At 41.1% G+C, this 27,178-nt stretch overlaps 1 protein-coding gene and 1 long non-coding RNA gene across 2 annotated transcripts in view; one reads left to right on the forward strand and one right to left on the reverse strand.

The window, feature by feature from the left end:
* Positions 1-27,178, forward strand: part of LOC134874309 (A disintegrin and metalloproteinase with thrombospondin motifs 20-like) — a 78,373-nt gene that overhangs the window by 41,369 nt on the left and 9,826 nt on the right. Inside the window, 15 exon segments of the mRNA XM_063898388.1 lie at positions 1,769-1,864; positions 4,001-4,167; positions 4,378-4,507; positions 5,234-5,360; positions 5,460-5,670; positions 6,032-6,196; positions 6,749-6,919; positions 7,968-8,087; positions 9,172-9,279; positions 10,974-11,138; positions 11,736-11,922; positions 11,925-12,004; positions 13,732-13,893; positions 14,288-14,464; positions 25,130-25,297. Coding sequence (XP_063754458.1) covers positions 1,769-1,864; positions 4,001-4,167; positions 4,378-4,507; positions 5,234-5,360; positions 5,460-5,670; positions 6,032-6,196; positions 6,749-6,919; positions 7,968-8,087; positions 9,172-9,279; positions 10,974-11,138; positions 11,736-11,922; positions 11,925-12,004; positions 13,732-13,893; positions 14,288-14,464; positions 25,130-25,297 — 2,234 coding nt within the window.
* LOC134874342 (uncharacterized) lies at positions 17,304-23,822 on the reverse strand. Its single transcript, XR_010167054.1, has 2 exons — positions 23,545-23,822; positions 17,304-22,721 (listed from the first exon to the last, which is right to left on the reverse strand). It is a non-coding gene; the product is annotated as an uncharacterized LOC134874342 (long non-coding RNA).

A 27,178-nucleotide genomic window follows, 5' to 3' on the forward strand; every position in this document is an offset into this window, starting at 1 on the left:
ATAATACATCATCTTCTTTAGCCAAGTGGCAGAGGGAAGCATGTTTGAGGTAAACCCCAGCGTTCCGAAACCTCAGCATGGTTTCGTTGTCTCCCCCCTGGGGTTGTGTGTATACTGTTCATCCCTTTGGTCACTCTGCGGTGGCGGAGGATTGTGTGTGTGGTCAGTTGCTAAGCTAGGGGATCCCTGAGGTCTCTGGTGGCTTGTGGATAGCATTTTTCGTCAGAGGGGGGCCGTGTTGGCGGTTTCAAAGTTCATATATCTCTGTCTTTCATGTGCTTATTCTGTCCCCAGTGTTTAAGCAGGAGATTCAACATTACACACAACAATAGATTGTATATACATTAGGTTTTTGCGTTGTGGTTTCTTTGTGAAGTAATGCATAGTAGTAGTAGTAGTAGTAGTAGTAGTAGTAGAAGCTTCCTGTGCAGTGGGCCTCAAATGGAGAAGTTTTCCAGTCCTGGTTGACATGGATTGTGATGACGATAGTGTGTCTTTATGTATGTGTAAAGATTAACATGACGGATGAGAGGAAGATATGTAAACCAAGTGCTGCCCCCGAGTGGTTCAAGGTGTCAGCCTAACCATCAGATCACACCAACACACACCTTTATTGCCACTACATTCAGACACATGTGGGTTCAAATTATCAAGCTAAACTCTCATTATTAATTAACTGAGTGAATATTAACAGTGTCCAATTGCACTACTCACCCATTATTACCACAGTGTTAACGTATTTGAAACTCCAATTATGTTACTGGACGTATCAAGTATCAAGAAGAAGACGATTGTTGTGGCACAAAACACTGCTAATCATGTGTACAATATGGATGATGACTTCAATCCCTGCTAACTCACCTAATTAAATTGTAGTTAAACAAGCAACCATGCCCTTGAATAGTGTCTCATCTGCTCTTTACTTTACTTTTACTAGTTAACATCTAAAGCAACTCACAGGTCGAACTGGTATCCCTAGTAAATGTTTTATACTGTAACTGTGTCAGTACGTTAAAGTCCAAAATGTTACTTATTTACCTTCGTTTTGTATATTATAATATTTAATAAACTTGTATTAAGTAAACAATCTATAAACTGTATAGATCTTTGCCTGGAACTGTACTAAAATAAACAAAAATAGGCATAATGACAATTTAAATGGATGACCAAAGAATAATTAGAGTAGAACTCAATGTCGGCTAATAGTTTCCTATACTTGCTGCTATGGATACGTTTTGATCGGTAAAACAATATTTAGCTTTCATACTTGTCATAAGAAGCTGCAGAGTCTTTTACCCTCTAATTACCTCCATTCTCTTTATATTTTGTTTATTTAATACCGTGCCCCCTGTTCTGTTTCCATCCTCACGTTTTCTTTTGTCGCCTCATGGCTTTCACATGCTCTCCCCCCTCTCATCTCGCTCGTTTTGTATGTTAGTTTATCATGGGACAACAGGCCTGGTGTAGTAATTACAGGCCAAAGGTAGGTCCAGGGAATAATTACATATCATTTCACGGTCAGTCCCTCTGAGACTTAAACAAGGCCTCCTGCAGGTTATTTGAGAGGAGTAGACCTTTTTTTGGTATTTTTCCAAGTGTGACATTTAAATCCCCAGTGGTTGGAACCGGACTTCCCTGACTGCATAGTGAAGCTATTATAAGTATCAAGGTGGGACCACTCACTGTTGTTATTGTGGCCACTTTGGTCCCTTTTGAGACATGTCTAACTTTCCGTGTCTCTGTTTTTCGTTCGTCTATCCTTCTTCAGGTTACAACACCGTGGTGCGGATCCCAGCCGGAGCCACCAACATTGATATCAAACAGGTCAGCTACTCTGGAAAGCCAGAGGACGACAACTACCTCGGTGAGTCTGATGTGTGTCAGCCCGATGATGTGGTTTTAAAGCAACACTGGATCGCATTGCAGGGTTTTCATGGGAGAATCATCCAAAATGGAAGCAGTCCAGACTAATCAGCTGTATACATTACACCCGTTTCAGTTCTCATCTCGTAGGTCAATGCCATTATCCCCTAACATGACCATAAACCACCCAGACTTTGGTGACCCTGAGCTGTAGTGGCAGGCTTTTAGTGAAGTAGGGCACGGGGACATGGGGCAAGCTGTTGTCAAACTGTTTTCATAAAGGAAAGGAAACTGTCATTTGTACTGAGTGTATATGGAGGAAACGCGGTGGGGCGTTGTTCCATCTGGTCATGGCAAAGACGGTTGGTTGGGAAAGCAAATGGAGTGTCAGCCCTGGAGAAAGATAAATGAGGCAGCAATAGGTGCTAATTAGTGGCATGTGTAGCCCAGGCCGCATGAAAATGGATATAGGGGTATAGGGTTAGACGGACCCACCGGGAACGCAGTCTGTGTGTGTGTTTCTGTGTGTGTGCTGGTACGTGCGAGAGAGAGACAGACAGAGGTAATGAAAAAAAAAAAGGAGTTTTGCATATGTTGTAAGGGCGGGCGCCCATTTTCAGATGGTTCAAGTCAGGTTCAAGATGTTTTAAGTCAAATTGTTAGGAAACACATCTGGCAGGGTCTTGCTGCCATGCTGCTGTGAAAAGCTGAGTGCCACAACCACACACTGAGCCGGTGCTGTCAGCAGTAAATGTGGTTTGTATTTGCAACACCCTGTCAGTTTGACAACTACAGCTGGTACAGTATATAGAATTTTCGAAGAGATCACCTCCCTGATGACCAAAGAAAAGTCCACTTTGAAGTCATGGCTCTTTGAAGCTCTCTCCTGTTGGATTTTGACACTTTGGACACCTTTAGAAAGAAGTTCCCTTGTTTAGTTCTGCCTTATGCTGAGGTTTATTTATTTATTTGTATACTCCATATTTGTTATCCTATGTTGTGTCTTATTTGTCTTTTATGGGGAAACACTTTTTAAACTAGGTTCTTAAAGGTGTTGTGATTCAATTTTACTCACCTACTTATGGTCCAAAGTCTCTGCATACTATGGTCCCATTACAAGAATTTGATAACCAAGCCAAGTATTTCTTGACAAGAATTTTATCCGGGCAATGAAACAACATATAAAAAGTCTCAGTCAGAGATCAAATTTTAATGAACACCTATAAAAGGTTTTGAGGATTGTAAATGTTCTGAAAGCTCATGGTGGCTTAACACCTATTTTTGACCCGTCTGTATCCAAAAGCTTAGATGTTAAGAACAGCTTTTTTACCAGAAAATAAACAAATCTTGTAATCTGCTAAGTCAACCTCTTTTTGTCACTTCCCAAGTGTTGAGGGCTACATTTTCCTTGAAAGTAAGTATCCAAGAACAGGTCCTTGGTGGGGCTGTGTGCCTACACATTTGCTAATGCATTGTTTTTTGTTTCTGCAAAAACGTCAATGATGACAACCAGAGTCTGTAGATCATTGTTTGAACCCCACAGACCAACAATGATCTTTGGGTTAATGATACCTAACTGCGATCCAACAATCTGTAGACTTACATGTAAACAAAGTAGGGCTGAGGGACTTAATCACATACATTGCTTCAGCATGCGCTCTCAGATTGTAATTATTGCCTGTCTTCTGGAACCATAGTGTTCAAGGTAACAAGAGGTGGTCGGTGTGCACTCTGAGTTTATGTGCTAGTTTGCCAAAAGAGTGTTTATCCATGTGTTCCTGTGTGTTATTTGTGTGTGAGTGTGTATGTGCTTGTTTGTATTTGCAGTCACTGGAGGTCCTTTGTTTGCATTACAATGTCATTAAGAAGAGTCAGGCAGTCTAACTCCAAATAACGGCAATTTAGTGCCACCAGAGTTTCAACATACCTCCCGTTCAACCATGGCTTTGCAAAACAATAGGTTGGCAACTGACAAAAACAAACCGAGACTGTTTACTTAACATATAGCCTGGAGTGATCAATGCCACATCTCATAAACAAAACCTGAATTCTGCAAGGGCCATACTCATTATGGGAAACTCAACATTCCTACATTTATGCAGACTTTTTCAAAATTTTTGTCCATCTCCTATTCCAGCATTATCTGACGGCCAGTCCAACTCACTCCTGAATGGGAACTTTGTGGTGGCCATGTTCAAAAGGGAAATCAACTTTAAGGGAATCGTCATCGACTACAGCGGCTCAGACACAAAAGTGGAGCGCATCAACTGCACCGACCGCATCGAGGAGGAGCTCGTTCTGCAGGTATGAGCAGCAGGCCTTCCCTTGTTTTTAACTCTGTTATGAATGAAATTCCCACTCTAGTTACACTGTATATTCCTGTTCCCTTCCCTTCCTTCTTACCAGAGATAGATCCCTGTCTAAAAGGGTGATATCTCTGTGTGGACTTAGACAAAATAAGTAAAGCACTGTTAAGTCTTTTGACCTTGCCTTTCCCACCATTTTTTCCCACAGGTCTTGTGTGTGGGAAACCTCTACAACCCAGATGTCCGTTACTCCTTCAACATACCCATCGAGGAACACAGGGAGCAGTTTGTGTGGGACCCCTCGGGCTCCTGGCTCGAGTGCAACCGCATCTGTCAGGGTAAGACCTCAGCTCGACTTCCAAGTCTCCACACATGAAGAAGATGATCATTTCTCTTTGACTTGAGTGAATCCTTAAGAAGCTTAACAAATTGAAAACAATGTCTGGAAGCCAATATGCGGTTATGAAAGGCTCATCAGAACATTATCATGTACTCTTAGGCCCATAATTATTATCACAGAATGTTCTTGAGGGTTTAACCTTGTGTTTAAGCTGACACTACAATTTCACAGCTAAGCTTGATATTAACAAGTCTAACATTTATATGAACCTTTATGCGCCATTCGGCAAAATTGTTTATGGATCTATGGTGTCAGGGAACATTTGGACTAGCATTTCTCTTCTATTACCTACACTCAACTCTGGATTTAAAAATATAACTCACTGATACTTTCCTTCCATAAATTCCCCTCCTGGCACCCCAATGTGACCCCGGCCAATCCCAATCCTCGACACCTTCCCCTTCGCCTGGCCCTTAACCTGATTAAGCCCCTCTAAGAAGCGAGCCAGTCAGGCTCCCAGCGGGTCAGAGGCCTGATAATGGTTCAGTAAAGAGGTGTATTTGCGGGGTTATTAGACCAACATGGACCCCTAAGGCTATATGATGAAGAACTGAATGCTAGAAAGCTCGTCAGACTTGGTGAAGAAATGTGATATTTTGGCTAGCATACAGTCTGCCAGATGTTATCTAATGTGAACGCTGCTTTTCTCAATGTGTGCGTGCAGGCCAGCGAAGACGTAAAGCGGTGTGTGTGCGTAAGAGTGATCACCTCGAGGTTTCGGACCAACGCTGTGAACATTTACCTCGACCTGTTGCTGTTGCTGAGCCCTGCAACACTGACTGTGAAGTCAGGTGTGGATTAATACACGAAGACACAAACGTACACACAAAACAAATGACTTCTGTACATAACAAAGAGCTAACCTTTTATCTATGCCTCCTGTCACACAGATGGCATGTCGCTGGAAAGAGCGAATGTTCTGCTAAATGTGGCCCAGGTTACCGCAGCCTGGATGTTCAGTGTATGAAATACGTCCTGACGAAGAGACAGAGCGACAGGATGGAGGCCAACGCCTGTGGAGACGCCGCCAAACCTCAGACCAGAGAGCCCTGCCACGGGGACTGTCTGCTCAAGAGCTGGCAGTACAGCGCCTGGTCTCAGGTACTGTAATAGAAGAATTGTATGTCATATGCTAGACTCGCTGACTATTATTTGGAAGGTAACCAAAGCGTAAACCTGGTCCAACTACAGTACATTAAGCATGTATTTCTTATGTATGATGATGTATAATATGTGACTTTATGTTTTCTTTAAATGAAAATGGAGAATTGGAATTGCATCCTTGTTCAATCATCATATGTGCATACAAATTGAAATTTAGACTCCGCATCTAACCCATAACTAACTAGATATGGGACTTGAACCGACGACCCTAATGTCCCCAGTCAAAACATTTCATGATTAGAGCACAACAGATATGAACGCAAGACTAAGTGGGCCTTACATGTTTTCTTGTTAACAGTGCACTAAGACATGTGGCCGTGGAAGCCGCAACAGAGAGTCTTACTGCATGAACAACCTGGGTAGGCGGCTGGCAGACCGGGATTGTAATGAATACCAGAGGGTGGTCACTGAAACGTGCAGCGACCAGCCGTGTCCGAAGTGGACTCTTAGCGAGTGGAGTGAGGTAGGAACCTCTCGCCAACAGACATGCACACAACCTCGCTTACCAAACAAAGCTTGACCTTATCTTGATTAGTCCCTTGGAGGGGACTGTAAAACATAAATCTACTAACTTTGAAACATTTACAGTAAGAAAACTAGGCTTCAGCCGCGCTCAGTACTAATTGAGTTGAACAGTAAAGTCAGGGCTGTATAATATGATACAGGTGGTGGACCTGATCGCTATAAAACATAATGCAGTTACTAGTTATTCTGTGCAGGCAATCACAACAGCCCAGCAATAAATCCTACCTTAATGAGGCTCATGTTTAGGATATATTGATGCTTTCAGACTATGCCATACTATACTACTAATGTAACCTTCTGATCATTTTGATTCATAGCTGGTGCACATTATATGGGTGTTTCTGATATCCCCCACTGATATAAACAATTAGGATAGAAACACGAGTAGCCTATCAACTATTTTACACAGAAATGTCTGATTTTGAATGTCTTCATGGATTAACTCATGCTAACTAATTACTTACCATATTTACCCATCTTCCTCACCCAGTGCCTGGTGACTTGTGGGAAGGGGATGAGACACAGACAAGTGTCCTGCAGCTCGGGGAGCGGGGAGGAGAAGATGAGCGAGCACTTCTGCGACCCCTCCAGCAAACCTCCTGCTGTGGGGAGCTGCGAGCTGCCGGAGTGTGCGTCCTGGCAGGTCGGCGTATGGGGCGTGGTAAGTCCTGGAGAGACACACACACACACACACACACACACGAGACACAGACACACCGGGTGAGGTGATTTAATGCAGTGTTTGACTGAGGAAATGGGTTTCATGTGTGGCTTGCTGTCTAGGCGTTTGACTCGTGTGTGTGTGTGTGTGTGTGTGTGTGTGTGTGTGTGTGTGTGTGTGTGTGTGTGTGTGTGTGTGTGTGTGTGTGTGTGTGTGCGTGCGTGCGTAACCTGATATGACGGCAAGTTACGGAGAAGTGTGCGCTGACTCGAGCTGCTATTTCCTCCATGGTGCTTTCACTTCGGCCTCATATCCTGTCAGAATAAACCTGATCCACAGTGCGCATACACACACACACACACACACACACACATACACACATACCTACCTTCCTGTGCATTCAAATTTCTCGGATCCAAACTGTTTTTGTATAGCTTTAGTCCTACGTTAAGCCCAAATTGAATAAAACATCTATGAATGGGCGTCTTTGGCCATTCATGGTCTAGTTTATACATCTAGATCTAATGCCCTCCCACATGTGTTTGTATGAAGTCAGATAGTTGTATTTACAGAGCTGGAATATATCGGCTCCTTAATGCTTGTATAATTATAATTTGCTGCTCAAATAAACCTATCCTGTGGCACTTCCTCTGCTCTCGCGTTGTACCTGAATGTGGTCGGATTGCCTCCTATGTGAGTTAGGAATTAGGTTAAGGGTCGGGTTGAGACTGTGGGTGTGTATCCGAACATATGTGTCCGTGTGTGTGCATGCATGTCAGAGTTTTACCCGGGCTCTGCTGAGCTGAATCTGGACTGAGGCCCCATCTAAGATATCAACCTTGACATACTTAGATAGAGTTTGAGATATCTCACAGTTGACTGGGGTTTTCTCTTCTTGTACTAATGTGTGTGTGTGTGTGTGTGTGTGTGTGTGTGTGTGTGTGTGTGTGTGTGTGTGTGTGTGTGTGTGTGTGTGTGTGTGTGTGTGTGTGTGTGTGTGTGTGTGTGTGTGTGTGTGTGTGTGTGTGTGTCTGATTTTGTCTTTCAGTGTGCGGTGACCTGTGGCCATGGCTACCAGATGAGAGCTGTTAGGTGTGTGTCGGGGGCCTACGGTGACACAGTAGACGACAGGGAGTGCAATGCTGCGGCAAGGCCACGAGACAGTCAGGTAAAAGATCTTTACAACTGCTTATAAACTCTCCGAACATTTATGGTTGATTTCTTTAAGGTGATTTGCTCTAAGGGTAAAGAAATCAAATCCAAATCAACATCCTGAAACCAACATCAGCAGTTTATGCTGCTTACAGGACTGAATGCAATGCATCCTCTGATGTCCGCATGTAAACACGGCGTAGCTCATTCTTGTTGATTTAAAGGGTCCTTCCACTGCAGTTTTTACAAGCAGGATATTTTATAAAAGTTACTTTCACTGTGTTTCACTTCACTTTCAATAAGCAAAGGTTATCCAAAGGTAGTGGAAAAAGCTGAAAACATAACTTTGGCCTGTCATCAGTCCCTGCTTTTTAGTCTCCAGCCACTCCCAAGGGAATTAGCTGACGGAGATACTCTTTTCCATAGTTAAGTTTAGGGATGGGAAATCAAACATGCTAAAAGCTGAACAGAGCTGTAGTTTTAGGTGATTATTCTGAGTCAGTTCTTTTGATATATTGTCAATATATTAATACTATAATAATACTAATTATCCCAACTCCATTACCACTAATTCAGCAATCACATGCACGCAATTACTGTCAGGTTTAGGCTTGTCAAGCACCTGTAAATTGGTTAAAAGCTGCGAGACAAGTATCCCTTATCCCTCTCAACTCTTTGACCTGGTTAACATCATCAGCTTCTTTAAAATTGTCCATGTTTTGCTTTGGTTTGACCCAAAAGTCAAAATCCAGGTGCACATAGACCATAAGGCTGCAGCAAACTTTACCTGAGTGGTTTAAGTGCTCTTAGTCAGTGATGGAGACGTTAAACGAGGCAGAGATTGTTGAACTGATGACCCTTCAGGCTCTGGATATATCTTCTGTTTCATCACAATATGCACAGACATTGCATAAGATCTATGGTCTGTGAGCTCTGTAAAATTGAATTATACAATAAAGGTTATTGTACAGCTGGAGAATTCCTGAACCTGAGCCTGTGAAATGTATAAAGAAATATTTGTACTCCTGTAACTTCAACACAGTGATGTTTGACAAACAAATACTACAAATTGGACTTCATTTGCATGTTTATTTTAATAGGATTGTGAGATGCCGGCGTGTCCGTGGGCCTCTCCGGTACAAAGCACACCTCGCCCTGACAACTCGGCTCAGCTGCTGACTCAGTGGAGATACGGCTCCTGGACTGCGGTAAGGAAACAGATTGGGTTTACTGGGTCTATCGCAGAATATAGCAGTCTGGGGATTTACCTTATACAGTCCACAGAGTATACACGTGCATTTTTGGTTGAATGGTAAACAAATGATTGCACTGAGCGTGCAGATGGAGGGAAATAATTTGCTGGGCTCTGGAATCAGACTAACTTCTGTCTTTTAACAAAGAATGAAAAATGAGAATACTGCTGAAATATGTGTGTGTGTGTCTGTGTGTCTGTGTGTCTGTGTGTGTGTGTGTGTGTCTGTGTGTCTGTGTGTCTGTGTGTGTGTGTGTGTCTGTGTGTCTGTGTCTGTGTGTCTGTGTTTGATTGAAGAAAATCACACCAATCATGGGCCTCTTCCATGTGTGTTTGCAAATATTAAGTTGACATATTAAACTTTATTGTATATCCCAGCATTCCTTCAGATAGTACATACTGTACAGGATCATAATCCTCTTTGGCATTGTCTCTTTTACCCCCTGCTGCATCTACACACACACATATATGTGCAAACACACACAGGCTCCACTGTCTGGGCTGAGAGGCCCCTCTGTTTCTCTGATACTTTGCATTGTTACTTGTCGCAAATGAAAACCAGATTTCATCTAAACACAAGTCTACGGTTTCTGAGATTGAACCCCGTCTGTCAATCTGAAAGTCGCTGTGAGCTCACATGTCAAAGAGGCCAGTGTACCACACACACACACACACACACACACACACACACACACACACACACACACACACACACACACACACACACACACACACACACACACACACACACACACAGACCACACAAACACACACACACACAAACAGCACATGCACACCTACACATGCATACATTCCCCCCCGGGCATCCTCTTTAGAGAGTCATTGATATGAGAGGGATATTAACTTGCCGGTTTGCGCTGGAGCCATTTGATTGCATTAGGTATTCAGCTCTTCTGAAACGTTTACTGCCATGTCCCTTTTTAAGATGGAAGAGATAAATATATATCGTCAGCAAGTGAAGTTCATCAGGAAGTCATTTAAGGACACAAGCAACAGGAAAGAAAATCTCAAAAGTATTTAGTTGTGACCCAAAATATAACTTTCATAAGAAAATGTTTCTCACATGTTATGTTCTTACAATATAAACACACGTCATGAAGTATTGTAGAATTTTAAGACACTCTCCTCTACAAACTGATATTAATAACAAATATTAAATGTAGTCATCCTGAAACTACGAAAATACTTGAATTATACTTCTTGCATTTTTTTTTAATTGCACTCAAATCGCACAAAAGGACCAAAATTGTTTGAATCAAATCATATGGAATGCTCACATTTTCTTTTTGGATAATGTTGTTTCTTTATATTTGTTAGCTTCAAGCAGCCTTTTGGTAACATAATTATGGCTTACCAATGTCACTTTACAGTATATAAAAACATATGGGTAATTAACCAACTCCTAGATGTACTAAAGACCCATAGATACATGACATATAGTATGTAGTACATGGCACTTCAAACCTGTTGCTTTGGGTTGCATTTTCTTAACAGTGAAACCATACCTCATGATACTTTATAAAGTAGAATGAAGCTGATCGCATCACTTTAAAACCACACCATACAAAGGTTTTTTTTAATTTCCACCCGGACAAATATTTATCTCAGCTTGTGTCTGCATGTCTTTAGTGCTCGGTGTCCTGCGGCAAGGGGAAGCGCGCACGTTATGTCAGCTGCAGAGACGCCCAGGGAGGAGTCGCTGACGAGTCCAACTGCGCCCACCTGCCCCGGCCCCCCGAGTCCTCCACCTGCTTCAGCCCCTGTGGCCAATGGCGTGCCGGCGAGTGGTCTGCTGTGAGTAAACCTATGCAACATCGTGTCCAATCAATGCAGATGTGTTCCACTCCTGAGACTTTCACTAATCACTCACAATGTCAATCAACTGAAACTTAATCGGCATTTGGTGCTGCTGTGATCTTGGACAGTTTTGTATTGATTTGTGAAAGTCAGCCTGGCAAGAGAGCAAAACTCTGGATGATGTCACTAAAACAACAGTGTTGGGATTGTTTAACTGGCAGCTAAGGAGCCAAGGTTGATTTACAGATTATTGTTGTGACCTTTTAATAGTGTTTTATATGAATGAAGTCCCTTAAATTTCAAAGCCATCAGGATAAGTTGCTTAAATTCATCTAATATTTGGTAGACCTCTACTCCTGATGTATCCACAATTACAGATGTATTGGGCTACGCATTATGAAGCAATACTTAGCAGGCTACACTTTTGCAAATTTGTGTTGGACTTTATATCTATCAATGTGATTTGTCAGAATTTGAGGATATTCATAATTTTATACCTGATTTAACAGTTTAAAATGTTGTTTGCTTCTCAAATACTCTACCCCCCCGTTACCTCACCTTAGATTTGAACACCTTGCTTCTCTCTCTCCCCAGTGTTCAGTGACCTGTGGCGCTGGAAGAACCACCAGGCAGGTGGTCTGCTCTAACTACCACCAGCCTGTGGACCAGTCCTTCTGTGACCCCGATGAGAAGCCTGCGACAGAACAAGAGTGTACCGGTGCACCCTGCCCCTCCCTTTACAACCGCCAGCGCATCAATGACCAGCCCTACGGATATCCCCAGACCCAGGGCGCCATCCCGGGCACAGCAGCTGGAACGTGCCCTCAGCAGACAACCAGTGGAGGACCGGACCCTGGGGAGCAGTATGTTCAGCATGTGATCTTTGGGGGAAAAGGGGCTGTGGAGCAAGGTTTTGTCTTGTGGTAGAATCATTTAAAAGAAATAGTAGTCAGAATTTGCATCGTTTACTTGTCAAGCGCAGGAAACTACTTAGGATCCTCACATGGAGCCTCGTAAATATTCCTTATGGGCCTTTGACTTTCATAAGACAGCCAATATGTTTGACCGGTATGGTTCATAGTACGTGAGGTGTTGTCATGAAGGATTGTGTGTGTCTGTCTGTAAACACATTCTTGTGAACACACTCACTTGAAGGTAGCAGATGTTTTCATTTCCCAGGGCAGAGGGCCTTACATGGTAAAGGACTTTACAAACAGCAGCAAGCGACTCATATTAGGCACTGCAGAGTGAATTTATATGTTGTATATATAAACATTCATGAACCTATTTCTGTGTTTCCAAGAAAGATTCTAAATGCCCTCAATGTACAGACTTTATTTTAGGCTAAATTGGATTAAGCACGAACAAACCCAAATTGTCTGTGCAGTTTAGACGCCTAATTATCTTAATGTCCTTGGCCTTGAATCATATTCTAAAAAAAAGCAGTCACTATGTTCTTTTGGTCAGGCTCAATTTTTTTTTTTTAACCTTTTAACCGAGTCTGGCATTTTCCCCTCTGAATTGAACCTGCTTATGTCAAAATCGGTGCTTTTAGGATTGTGGTATTTTTTCTCTTGCATGGTTCAATTCGGTTAATTTTTTGCCATGAAATTGCCCTTGTGAACCCAGACCAGACCTTTGTCGAAACACTACAGCAAAGAGCCATTATTGCCTTTTAAAGGCCCACAGTGTAGAGTTTTAAAGATAAAATCTGTTCTTTGCTTGTAGATAATTGAAACATTTTCCCCCTAATTTTGGCACAATCCACTTTTTACCTAATAAGCACAAGCCAGTTAACAAATGGCTCGTACTCCCCCTGATTATTTCAGTCTGAAACTTCATTTTAGAGATGAACTTGGAAGGAGGTATAGGTGATTTTTGTTGGGGGTAGTTTTCGAAAGCCATGATAAGAACATTGTTCCTCTCTCTAAATCTCCCCCAGCAGAGGCATTCATCCCAGCACACTGTTCAGTCTCACTCACTGAACCTGAGAGGAAGCACTGCTGTTCAGGCTCACTCTTGGCTGTCCTCCCTCGAATATAGACAGCATTGAATGTGCTCACTCCCGTTGGCAGTGGGGATATGTCATTTTAATTGGATGCAGAGTGTACCTACTGCTCTGTTCAAGGCTGAGTTGTTCAGTGTTTCAGATTGTCCTCCATCGACTGATGTTTCCCATCTTTAGGAGACCATTTTGAACAGTGCAGCTGCTGCCTTTATTCTGGGTTAGACTCAGGTAAATTGAACATATGAGGTTATGTTTATTGTGTTTGTGCCTGTGTACATATTAGATTCATTATGTGTGCCCACTTTTTTTTGGGTTTGTAAACACTGGAACCATCTATTTCAATCACTGGATTCTGTAACTCCTTGACCAAGGTATAAATCGTTAGAAGATAGAGTTCTTTAAATATTGGCCTTATCCCATTGCATGATAAGATAAGAAAAAAAGCTGGAACTGAGGGCTACAGTCAAAAGCTCCATAAAAACTGAGAATTGAGAAATAGGCTGATTTTCGGCCTTTTATGCACACAGTTTCTGTTAACCTTTGTGTGTTTGAGTCCTCATTGACACACTGTGTGCTCCGCAGTGTTCGAGTACCTGTGCAGGGGGCTTTCAGAGGCGAGTGGTGGTCTGTCAGGACGCTGATGGACGCAGCAACAGCTACTGCGATGAGAGGGTCAAACCTGCCGAGTCCAAGAGCTGCGACTCTGGACCCTGTCCTCTGTGGAACTACGGAGTATGGGGAGAGGTGAGATGATACTTAGACTTTCATTGTCCTTCATTATGAACTTCAATAAATATACAGTACATCTTTTGTGTACATCTAATTGTTATGAAGTCAGTTGAGAAATGTTCCATTGAAGCACATTACGAGATACATTATGACCCTTTCATTAAATTCTATGATGTTTTAGGAGTTACAGACACATTTTTGTAGAAAATAGAGATGGGAAGCATTGGAAACAGTTACTCTCAACACATAGTAACTCACTGACATTGTCCCCTTCTGTTATTGAGCTAGTGCGAAGGTAAACAATTACAGAAAAAGGCACATGCTAATGTTTAACCATAGACAATGTTGAATTATGTACTTAAATTCTGCAAAAATATAAACAATATTAAATGTCTTTTGTTTACTCCAGTGCACTCAGACCTGCGGTGGAGGAAGGAGGACTCGTCTGGTGGTTTGTCAAAGGCCCAACGGCCAGAGGCTCAACGACTACAACTGCGACATCCTGGACAAGCCGCCCGACATGGAGCAATGCAACCTGCAGCCCTGCCCGGGCTCTGCCTCCTGGCACCGCCGACCCTGGAAGCCGGTACGATAGTACTCACTCGTTTTCCTCCAACACTTATCTTCCTCACTGAGGGTGCGTCACTGTGAGTAGACATGGTGTGTGCTAAAATGACTTCAGACGTGTGTACTGAGTGTGTTTTAGCCTAAAACTGTCGGAGATGCTGCAGTAAGCGCTGGGTATATAGCGCAACTGTTGGCTAGCTGGCTCCAGCCCACCCAGAGCTTGCAGTCGCATGGTGCTGATTAGAATCCAGAAAAAACCCCACAAAAACACAATGCTGCTCCACTTAAGGGATCATTAAACACACATGGGTCCCATTTTAAGCCAAGACTCCAAATTAAGACCTATAAATCAGGACAGTGTTGTCCAACAATGCCATATATTTGCAGAGGCATGACTCTAGAAAATATTTATTTCATATGAGGCGTGAAGTAAATGTTCTTTGTGGTTATTGCTGTCTTCACCCTGTATCAGAAGTACACAAGTGTATATTTGTGTATAAGAGTTAATATTATGACCTTTATTGAACAGCAACAGAGGACTGTTGGTGTATGTTGTATGTGTATCTATGTACAGTATGATTTATTTTTCAAGTAGCTAGTTTTCGTTACTGAATATTCTATTTAATAATTTTGCTGGTGCTCTTGGTCAGACCTCTCGTATCTCTCTATGAGTAAATACAGTTTGTACAGAGGAATATATTTTCAAACCGTGTTTCATTTGTGTTTTTAAAAATGTGTTTTTTCTTAAGTTGAAAAGCAATTTAGAATGGCTCAACCTCATTTCAGTGTCCCACTAAAACTATTGAACAAAAGATACTTCATATCCTCAAAACTGTATAAAAAGTAAGTGCCTTAAAATGCTGAATGATTGAAAACCAAGCATTATAGAAAAGCATTAGTTGTTATTTTACATTTTAATTAAGTATATTTTACATTATATTATGTATCACATAGGAAAACAGGCATAAATGCTGTTTAATTTAACTGTAATTACCATTCATACATCTTCCTTCATCCAGTTCCTACATTATATCAAACCATTGGGCAGAAGAAATCCTGTTGTCACAAAACCAATAGTTTGTCATAATAAATTAGTATATAGTATGTGTTATTCCGAATGTGACTTATGGGACAGGAAGTCAGTCTGAGGTTTGATCCAGCATGAACAAAACTGGCAACATTAAAATGCAATTTATAGTCATATTCATAAGGTGCTAACATTATGGTGCATAATCGGTATCATGAAGATCGTTTTATCATATTTCCAGGCTGAGAATAATTTGTATTTATTCTGTTAATGGTAGGCAGCATCAGTGCAGCGTTTTTGAAAATAAAACTGTCCGTGCAGTAAATCGTTGAGTTATCATTGAGCCGTTCTGTTTCAGCTTTCATCACTGTCCATAAAGCAAGCACACAGATACCTCCTCCCGAAAACGTCAGTCATTTGTTGCTGTGTCTCTTTTTTGATTTTGTTCCTTTGGCCATTTTTTGTATTTCTGAAGGACATTTTTTTTTTTTTCAAATGAAATTAATTTATTTGTTTACAAAAGATTATTAATTGTTGCAGCTTTAATGTCTTGTTCCAATTTAGATTAATGTAACACTTTACTTGAATTATTTGTCATTATACTCGCATGTCAACTGAACACTACTGATTGGAGCCTTTTACGTTACCGTCACGTTACCTGATCAACATGCCGGTCCAAGGGCAACAATATAGGTTAGTGGAGTCACGTACATTTTCAGAATCTAAGAACAGCTTTGTTTTTCATCTGTAAAATATTGTGCTACTGGGTCAGGCCAGCTGATGGAAACTATTAATCCTTGGCAGTTTACAGAATCACAACGTTATAAACAGCTGAATCCCTCAGGCTAGTCCTCTATTAAAAAGCGTGAAGTACAGATTTTATGCCACGAATATTGCCAAAAGAAGCTTTAAAGCAACAAAACACCAGCTGAGAATGTTTGGTTTTACTGAACTCAGTGGATTAACCCTTTCACCTTGCTGTAGTGATGTAGAGGTGTACCCCAGGGTGTCAGTACACCATGACATGGTCACAGGGGCTGTTGAGATACTGCTATTTCGCAGGGTATCAAGTTACATTTGAAGGTCAAATCAGAGTTCAAGAGCTCTGTGACAACTCATCCCAGCAATTGTAAATCTTACACTTAATGCAGCAGCCACAGTACTTGTGCCATTTACAGTCTTGAGACTTTTTAGAACTCCTAAACTCTGACACTTTGCAGCTTACCAGTTTTAAAATGTGACAATAAGCACCCTGAATTATACCTGGGCAACTATCGTGACACATATTTCAGGTGAAGTGTTGCAGTTGGGTCTGTATTCATGTAGGCGTCCTCTCAGTGAGGATGTGTGCCGTCTCCTTTATTGTGCCTTTGTATTCCTCGCTGTCATTTCCAACCAAGACTTCCACTACAACCAAGACTCCTCAGCCATGGCAGTTTCACTCCCGCTCCTTTTATTTTTTCTACCCTGTGGTGCAATGTTGTCGAACTCAAAAGGGCAACCCTTCATTTTTCTGTGCATATTATGGTTGGTTGTTGTTCTTTTTTGCTATTTATTTCATTCACATGCAAAATACATAAACATGTTGAATTAGCTTTTCCCATTGTAAAGATTATTAAAGAAACATAACTGTGAAATTTGTGTTGTTTTTCAATGCAACATTTTACTGGCAAACCAAATACAGCACTGCGCCTTTAACAACTTCAGCCTGCACCTAAAGGAAGAGCTCAATATGCGCTCGGTTATGAACACATATAAATCCTATAGACGTCGCTCTGGGGAATAGCCTCACAAGTTAGGAAAGCAAAATAAGACACAGTTCAACACAAAGTAGTAACACTTGGAATATAGTTTATTGCTTTAACAGGGGAACAGTTGTTGACACAGCAGGAGTAACTGCATATACAGTAGTTTCAAAGTACAGTAATGTGCTCTGGTAACCCATGGGCATGCCATACATGCAGCACGTTTTATACAGTGTGTAAGTTAGTTATAAACAGCTCTTAGAAAAGACTTGACTTGTAGGTGATTATGTGGTCTTTTGGTATTTGAACCTCAATTGACTTTATTCAGATTGGCTCCCTTTTACTGCTATATGTAATTCATTCTTTGGGAGCACGCTTTAAATGTGTCTCTAGTATCTTTGATACTTTACGTACAGTACCTCTGCATAATGTGATGTAAAAAAAACCCACAGGCCTTTTTTCTTTAATGTATTTTATGGAAATGCCTCTGGAGAAATCCAACTTTGGCGTTGGGTGGCACATCTGTTTACCATTGCATTAATAGAGCTCTCTGTAAAGCATTTGGCAGGACACGACAGAGTATTACTTTTACTACAACAATAATTGGTATTAATGCATGCTGGCAAATGTTTAAGCGAAAGGAAATCCCTGAAAGCCAGTATTCACAGAAAACTGCTGATTGAATTATATTTGATATTGTAATGAGGTCATTCTTTGAAGTAAAACAAACAATAGATGACTTCTTTATGTGTTAGGACTAATGTCAGGCTCAAATCATGGAATACGTCAAGTTAATACTTTACTGTAGGCTTTAACAAACTCAAAGGAGACCATATCACATTATTCTGCAATATGGAACCTCAAATGAGCTACACTGAAGCACACAGTAATAATGCAGCTCTATATTAAGCAACAGTGAAGTCTACATGAGATTAAACTATATCATTAGACTAAAATCTGCCAGATATTAAATCAGCTGTATACATGCACCTACTATCATACAGGACTGGAAGCCATGTTGCCATTTTAAATATTACAAATCAATTCAAACATTGTCTCAATGGCAAATATTTGGACTCTTTGAGAGACCAGATGGTGATGAAATGGTCCTGGGGTTTCTTGACATACATTTTTCTAAATATTTGTCATGGCTTCAGAGAGTGTCTTACCTTCTGTAACAGGCCTCTTCTGTTGGTAGTATCTCCATAACATCTCTCCATGCTAAATAATCACACTTTTACACCAGTTATGTCACACAAGTACCACCTCAATAAAAAATCAGGTTATTTTACCCTTCGTTTTTTCAATTTTCTATCAATATCATCCTATATCTCACACATTAAAACACTAAAAGGATTCTCTATCATTGCATTAAGTTCAGTCTACCCTTTGGAAAGTAGTTAAAACATCTCTTACCCAACAGACACCATTACTTGTAGTTCTTTATTCAACATTCCTGGAAGAAAACTGAAATACTTGTAACCAGGGAAATGGTTTATTCATTATTATATATTCCACCATCCTTAGAATATTACCAAATCAAATGTGCATTGCTTTCTTATACTCATTTCCTCATTAAGGCTAATAGTAAATGTTGAAAAAAGCCCAAATTATGTCAAAATTATTCTTTTTAATGCAAATAAGTCATTTATTTCTTCAAAATATAAACAAATCCCCTCTGGACCTTCATGCAGACACAGCTTCAAATACAGGTCGTCAAAGCTCATTTTTCATATATAAAGAAGAAAAGACACAAAACAATTCTCAAATTTATTGCAAAACTGTATGATGGCAGACACATTTCAACACAAACTGTAAATATCATTAACTAATGGTAATTACCTTAAAAACATGTCGATGTCAAACAGCAACAATACGGCTGTGTGTGATAAATTGGCAACCACGGTACGATTGTAGTAATTTATGCCTGTTTGTTGCTAACAAAAACATACCGTTTCCTGTTCGGGGTGGGTTTCCCATGGAGTGGGGGATCTCAGTTGAGCGTCAGTGAACTAATCATGCTGCTTCAAATGAAATCCACATGCACAACATTGACATACTTGACTTTGGCCTGAGGGCAGTGGACAAGAACACTTTGCAAACCTGTCATCCTGGGGTCAGGTGGTCGTGACATCATTGGGCTCGTGTTTCCTGATCTTGCCCATATGCCAGTTGAGTGTTAGCAATTGAAGCGGTGGTGGAAGGTCCCCCCCCCCACCACCACCACTTGTCCTCACCAGCATGCTTCTTGTCATGGCTTTAATTTAAACTGGGAGTTAATGTTTCAATTCTGCCTTTGAGAGAAAGCAAAATAGTTCAGTTGATGATTTTCTGGTTAAAAGTCAAGCACGTGGGAGGCAGAAAACCAGATGCTCTGAGATGTTATCTGAGGATTATAAATGTTTGGATCACAGCACGGCTTTCACATTAGCAATGGAACCCTCTTTTGGGGTCAGCAGTCTAAAAACATGCAGATAAGTTAATACATTACCCACTGTAAAGTACATCATGTTCGCCAGCACTTAAAAATCCATACATTTTATTGTAGCTTAGAGAGCAGTTACAAGATTATATTAATGCTCTCTCTGCAGTAAAAGGAAAGCCCCATCTGGAAAAGAATAAGAGTTGACCTGGACCTAAATGAGTTTGTGCAGAAATTAAGAGAGGAGCTAGATGTTATTTTTTGGGAGCAGATGCAGTAAGAAGAAATGAGAGGCGTGAAAGTCTGGAAGCGTTTAGGTTGGTCTACCCCAGACTGATGATGATAGGGAACATGGCCTCACTTTGACACAGGTAGAGTGCGCCTGCTTTTCCTCAAGTTGTCGGTCAAGTATTATAAAGTGGTTTTAAGCCTCTAGGAGTCGCTTCTCAGACTCCACTTTTGTTCTTCTCGCATGACTCTAACGTCAGACTCGACGGGGCCTGGTCCTGTTTGGGCCTGTCGATGCTATCGAGTTGATGGAGTGAAATGGAGTTTGTGGGACACGACATTTATGTCAGGAAGCCTTTTTCCCCTATTAGGGGTGAGACAGTGACAGATTGGGTGTTCAAACTCTCTAACGGAGCTAATAGTCATATTTAACCCTCAACATTCATGACTATGGGATGGTTTAGATGTACCGTAGAGGGCAGGAGAATAAGCTGTACTTGTTTTGTACTATTTGAGTTTCTGTTCTGTACTTTGCACCATCATTCAAGCTTCAGTCCACCCTTGGGTGTTTGTGGCTGCAAATAACAGTTCCTGATTAATCGATTCGTTACTTGGCATAAGACATTGAAAAATTGGGGAAATTGTCATGTTTTGTTCAGATAATTAAATAAACTAAAATATTCAAATCAATAGCAATTTTGGAAAACACTTCTGTTCCATCACTTGCTTTATATGTTATCTTCTTTTCCCCTGTACCAGGATCATTCACTTCTTGGAAATGTTCCATACTTCCCTGTATGCAAGCTGTGGCAAGCTGGTTGCTATGACGGATTGGAAAAGCAGCTGTGTAACATTTCGCCGGAAGAGGGACTTAGACTTGAATGTTGTGTGTCAAAGGTCACTACTTTATAAGTTTAGGGCTGCACTGCTGTATTTTTCAAATTCTGTCATCAAGAAATAGCTTTTTTCTATATTTCCTAAAGTCCTTCATCACTTCAAACCTATGTAGAGAGCAGCGCTACATGTTTCAGTACGACACGGTAATGGAAAAAGCTCTCAGAGGAATGTTTAGACAGACGGATAAACTCGGCTGTTTTGTCATTTCGTTTTGACTTATGGTTTCTTAGTGTATCTTTTCTGAGTGGTGTTGACTTAAAAAGGGAACTTTGTTAAGGTATCTGTATATGCCTACTCCACTGGCTGTTTATTTAACTCTTTAAATATGGCATACTTTGTGGAGAATATGCTGTTTAGTTTTAGCCAATCATAAGAGCGCTGCAGCTGACTGTCCGTCCGGAGCTCTATTGACAGAGACAGGAAATTATTTCATACAATCACTTCAATCTTGGATGAATAATGTAGTAACATCAACTTGTAACATCTGAAATTCATTACTTTACTGTACTTTACTCTTAGCTAAAGAAAAATGTATTTTTCTTGTGGATATATTTGCATGTATTGAAAAAAACAAACATCATTTGGTTTCTTTAGTTCAAAGCAAGTTGTGAGATTGGTTAAAGTTAGTAAAGGTTAGCGTGAGGTTGGTTGCATATATAAATTTCACACTGCCCCTGTGCGTGGTTTCAAACAAGTCTGGGTAGCTATTTTGGCTTGATGGATAAAAGATCTATGACTTTTGACATTCCTCTCCCCCATGACGCCGCTCTTACCAGCTGTTCCCATGTTGACAACATGTGTTGTTTTGACTTCTGTCTTTGAAACCTCCCTGCAAAACAAAGCCATGAGCAGCAACGCATCCTGAATGTTCTAAGCCTTTATTTTCCTCTCTTCTTTGTTTCTGATTTGCAGTTTAATCTATGCACCACAGGACACGCTGATTCTGATTAAGCTATAACAATAGACACGGCACTATCTTAGAGTGCATTCAGTTCCTCACTATTACGTCTTGCTCTTGATTTGTTGTACAGATCATTTGACATTCAGCTTGAGCATGGTTGACTACATAGCGTGGTAAGCTCACAGCCTTGACACACTTGTAGCGCAGGGTATAATTCCCTTCACAGTCTACACTTGCAAGTTTGTTCTTGCTCCGGGTCAACACTGAGCTCCTTTGAAAAGTCTATGTAACTGCAGATAGCATATGCTTGGTATTACCATCATCTTGCATTGCAAGCCTGCTGCAATGTGATTGGAATTTGACCTTGGCTCTCACATTATAAGATATGGTCTCACTTAGAATCACTAAATATGTGAAAAATAAAACAAACTCTTTTGTGGTCTCTGTTGGTATTCAACCACCTTTTCTTAATACTTCATAGAGCATTCTTTCTCAGCGCTCAAGGTGTATCGCTAACTCGGCTCAACCTTCAATAGATTTAGTTTTTTTATACATTTTCATTCAATATTTAGCATAACGTATTCATAATTAACAAGCATGCAAAGCAATAATGAACTACAGAATTATTTTCTACTGATCCGGCAAAATGTTGCCAAGACTCTCGATATGGTTTTTATGAGGTCCGTTTGATTTCTTGGCCCCATAAACCGTTGTTTTCAAAACACACTTTTATGACCAAACAAAAAGACTTGTGTAGGGTAATTACAGTTTTCACTGTAATACATGTTTTCATGCAGTGCTTAAGGCTAGGGTGATTATTGAGCAAATAAATGCATCTCTACAAAGCCGTTTTGATCTTTGTTGGTTTTGTGGAATCTACCTTCTCTGTGGGAGGTACTGTTCAGTATTAGCTGCTTTGATAGCCACATTGGCTGAGTGACAGATATTTAAGTGGAGTTTTTTTTAAATGCCTAACAGTTTCCATGTGTCCGATTGGCTTACCTGTTCTCAGTAATGCAGTGGGCGGGGTCATCTTGAGGTTGACGCCTGCCAGTCCTAGACAAAGGAAAGCATCTGACATGAGGCTGAATAGAAGATCTGTCTCTACAAAATTACATTTTGTTCACTTCATCAAAATTAAACATTTAAACTCCAGGTGTTGCTTGATTTAAATAGGAATGAATGAGCTGGGTCTGGATTAGCACTCAATTATGTGATTTGTTCCAGAACTGTGAAACTGTCAAATCAAGAAAGCCACTAAGCAGAGTCATTTAGAGCAGCGTGTTCATTACATTTGGATTTAAATATCAATTATGTCTCCCTCTGCAGACTTACTGTTCTGCTTGGAAGAAACTTCTTTCACAAAAGCGGTTGAGTCATCCCTTTTAAGAATAATCCACATTATGCTTAGGGGAACCTCACTGGATTATGGTAGATTTTACCCACCTAATCATGTGAAATTAATTGCTAGGACAGCTTGGGCGGGCAAATCTGTCCTACAGCAAGAGTGATTATCTTCCATGTGACCCGTTGATTTATGTCTTAGTCAAGGAGTTTCTCTTTGCCTTTAAGTTATATAAGGAATAAATCCTTATATTCAAAACGCTCAAACCACAGCAACAGAGACAGAGGATAAAACTGAAGAAAAACACTTGTTAAAACTGCATATGACGTATATTCAACTGAATATGAAATACATGCTATCATGATACATAGTATGCTTTTTAATAAGCAGGCACTAACCTTCAAAGGACATAAAGTCATCCATTTTAAATTCTCCAAACACAGGCACCAGTATTTTTTAAGAGAATAGAGCAGCTGAAACGGTAACTTGTCACACTTGTAGCGACTGAAAGAGTGATAAGTGGAATAGTCTTACCTGAGTGGCTGCTGCTGAGTGAAGCAGCCCAGCTGTACCTCGGTGAAGCAGAGGTCTCTGAGTCCTTGCCCTCTTCTTGCTCTCAGAGGTGAAGCTGTCCTCTGGTCCCACGAACGGTGCCAGCTCTCTGCTCTGTGCGACCAGCCCTGATTAACTAATGGCTGACAGATGAGGTTGGCAGGGTGGAGGGAGGAGCACATTGCCATATAGCGTCTTTTCTCCCACCGTTCAAATGCAGATACAGTTCAGCTGGGGGAGCACAGCCCGTATGGCTGCGATTTCCTTTCCTCCTCCTTTTTTTTTTCTTTCTCTTTTTTTTTCTTCCTGCTTTTACAGCAGTAAGGAGGGGCTATCCCTCCGCCTCATCCCCCCTCAAACATGTTTGCCTGTCTCTGCTCTTGTCTGAGGTAGAGGGAGTTATCACTGTGAGTGAGTGTGCAGCGGCTATGTGAATCTGCCATGCTCAGGACTAGTCAGTCAGATCCGGCCCTCAGCTTTGATGTTCTCCATCAGCTGAGCCAGGGGCCTGTGTTTAAAATGCCTCGGTAATTACAATGTGTATGATGCATGTGTGTGCAGTGTCAACCCCTGCCCACAACACACTTAAAAAAGAAAAGGCTAGGGATGGCTTTGTTTAAAATGTTCAAGTAAAAACGTCATCATCAGTAAAGTGTTTTTAACAGGGAAAATGCATTTTAGTTCCCAAAAGTTAAAAAAGATTCAAATCCAAGTCATTTGCACACTTAGGTTTCCATGTTCCTTCATCTGTAGTATGATCAGTACTCTGAGCACACTGAAGAAAGAAATGTGTGTAACGTGTTATGCAACATTCTGGGATCATAATTAGAGGACAATGCAATATTATGTTTATTATCTGGACTGGAAAATATGCTAAGACAAAATGCAACTCTACTCGTCTTGTGTATTCGATTCCAGCACTCCATTTTTGGAGTGGCTTTGTATAGGGGCGCTCACTCGTCAAGCAGAAATAGCGGGCACCCTAATTGCTGTCTGGCCTCATGAGGACCGAAGACTCGAGAACATATTACCATCTGCGATCTCAGGCTAAGGCCTTTTTCAGAGCTGTCAGGGAGTCTGGATTTTATTCAACATGTTTTTCCTACTTCTTCTTTGCTTTCTAGCTTTCCTTAAGTATTCCTGGGTTCCTTATTCGTACCAGATGATTGTCTCTCCATGTGCGTGCATTCACTTTGCATCTTTTCTTCCTCCTGCCGTCGGCCTCTGCCTTTCACGGCAGCCCTAAAGTAATTCCTCTGTTTACAGGTTAAATGGCTGGCTGCATTCCAACGTCGTTTGAGTGTTTGACAAAAGCTTTTGGTGAAATCCTTTTAAGTTGCTCAGTTAAATGTGTTTGCAGTGAGTTCACTTGGCCATGAAATGCAACAAGGAAGCTGTTGGGGGCACCAAGTGCTATTTTGTCAAGGGTCTAAATGGTCCATAAGTACCTAAAAAACGTTACGTTTACTGAGAAGAGATCGAGAACTATCACCTTCAACAAGTTCTAATGTGCCCTTATTTTCTGTTTTGCTCCACCCATCCCCCCTCTCTCCACTTCCCTCTCCAGTGTTCAGTGAGTTGCGGTCGGGGGACCAAGCAACGGGAGATAGCCTGTGTTTATCAGAACCAAACCAAAATAGAGGAGGAACACTGCAGTCATCTGCCTCGGCCACGGACGGAGAAGGCCTGTCGGGCGCAGGGATGCCCCAGTTGGAAGGCCAACAGGTGGAGGGAGGTATGTATCTTCTCGCCATTTCCTCTGGCTCACAAAATAGCCCAGGCTCCCTCTCAGGGACCATACCCACAGTAACTGCTGCAGGCAGCTGAGACACGAGCACAAACACAGCAGAAAGGTTTCCAAGAGGTTGCATATGTAGGACATCACACCAATCAACTCTCAGTTTATTCTTGGGCAAGAGTAATGTGTCATTTCCATTAGTGTGAACTAAACACCGCAGGCTGGATTTGTAAAAGTGTTTATGTAGGGAACCTCACATTAACAACAGTCAGGTTTAAAATATTCAGACGGTGTTTAAATAGTTGTGTAAGGCTTTATGCTGAGTGAGTTCTACTATGAAGTGTCTTCATGCAAATCACATTTCATACTTTAAATTTGTGTGTCGCTCTTCTGACATTATCTCATTTAAACATGGGGACCCATATACAGATCCAAGCATGACGTTGAAGAACACACCTCCCAAAGCACAGCAGGATTCTGTACCATTGTACACTAGTTAAACCAGACACTCGCAGGGTAAAGGTCACACGTAGAGAAGTAGCTATGAGGGTAAGGTCACAGTCATCTCAGAGCCAATCACACAACTGCAATATCTGTTAGCATAAAGAAGAGTGAAAGGAGGAATGATCCGTCATGCTCTCTCAGATTACCCTGAGGAATAAGCATACTGAACATTTTAAAACAAATAAATACAAAGAAACAGGTCGCCTCTTAATCCTAATTCGTTGTTTTCAAATATTGATTATAGCTGCTTTAAGGTTTGTGTAATCTAATATTTGATGTCACCACTTTCCTAATCACCCTTTTTTTTATTCCAAGATATCTTTCAACCATATCTCTCTTTCTTTTGGAGTTGAATCCCAAAAGGTCCTTCCAGACCCACGTCCTCCTCCTAACACAAGCCTCCTACCACTCCCCACTCTTTGAGGGTGTCCTCCTCCCCTCCCACCCTCTCTCTGTCTCATGCTGGTGTCTGGAAGCAATCATCTTCCTCCGCATACCACCAGCAACCATGAAATCGTCAACTAGAGCATAAAGACATGTTTTATATCTTAATGTCCATGCATGTGACAACTTTGAAACCTCAGCACCCACTGTATTAGTTATTCCACAGCTACCAGGCCCTCTCACTCACCTCTCGGTTGGGGTGTAATGGGCAAGATGTTAGAGGATTTGCGGGTTTGTAATGCTGTGAACACATATTTTTGTCTAGAGCTGCCTAGCTGTGTAGATGGTTTTCAGTTGTGCCTAAGTTTTACTTGCCTTCTGTTTCTCAGATATCTATTCTTTAAATATATGCCTCCATGTTAATGCAACAGGTGAATGGAAATGTGTTTGCATGGCATGGAATACACATTAAGTACACATTTGGATGCATAAACATGTCAGCTATTTATTGAAAAGTCAAAAAAATAGGGTCTTTTTTTGTGGTAGAAAGTAGTTCCAATTAAAACATGTTCAGAGAGTTTTGAGAATTATTCAGAGAAAATTTGAAACTCTTTTCCATAAGACCCATTGTATGTAGTATTTCAATGCTGGCAGTAGCAGAAATTACATTCAATTAACTTCAGTGGTGTCAAAGGTGGACTTTTTACTAACTGCACGAAACCCCAAATGATATTTATGGCTAGATATCAATAGACAGAAGTCAGAAAATATGGCTAGGTATTTGGGTGAACTGACCCTTCAAAGTCTGGTGGGACTGTCTATAGTCAGAATATAATGCTCATTTTTAATCTTTAATTTCCCCAGAACTTAAACAAAGACCGCAGCTTTGTGGCACGAAAACCTAATCCGGTTACTTTAGCTGTAGCAGCGAGTATAATCATTTTAACAGCAGGTTTTATTTTCATGCTATGTAAGATTTTAAAAAAGCCA

The sequence above is a fragment of the Eleginops maclovinus genome, chromosome 2 (assembly GCF_036324505.1).
Source record: "Eleginops maclovinus isolate JMC-PN-2008 ecotype Puerto Natales chromosome 2, JC_Emac_rtc_rv5, whole genome shotgun sequence".
NCBI lineage: Eukaryota > Metazoa > Chordata > Actinopteri > Perciformes > Eleginopidae > Eleginops > Eleginops maclovinus.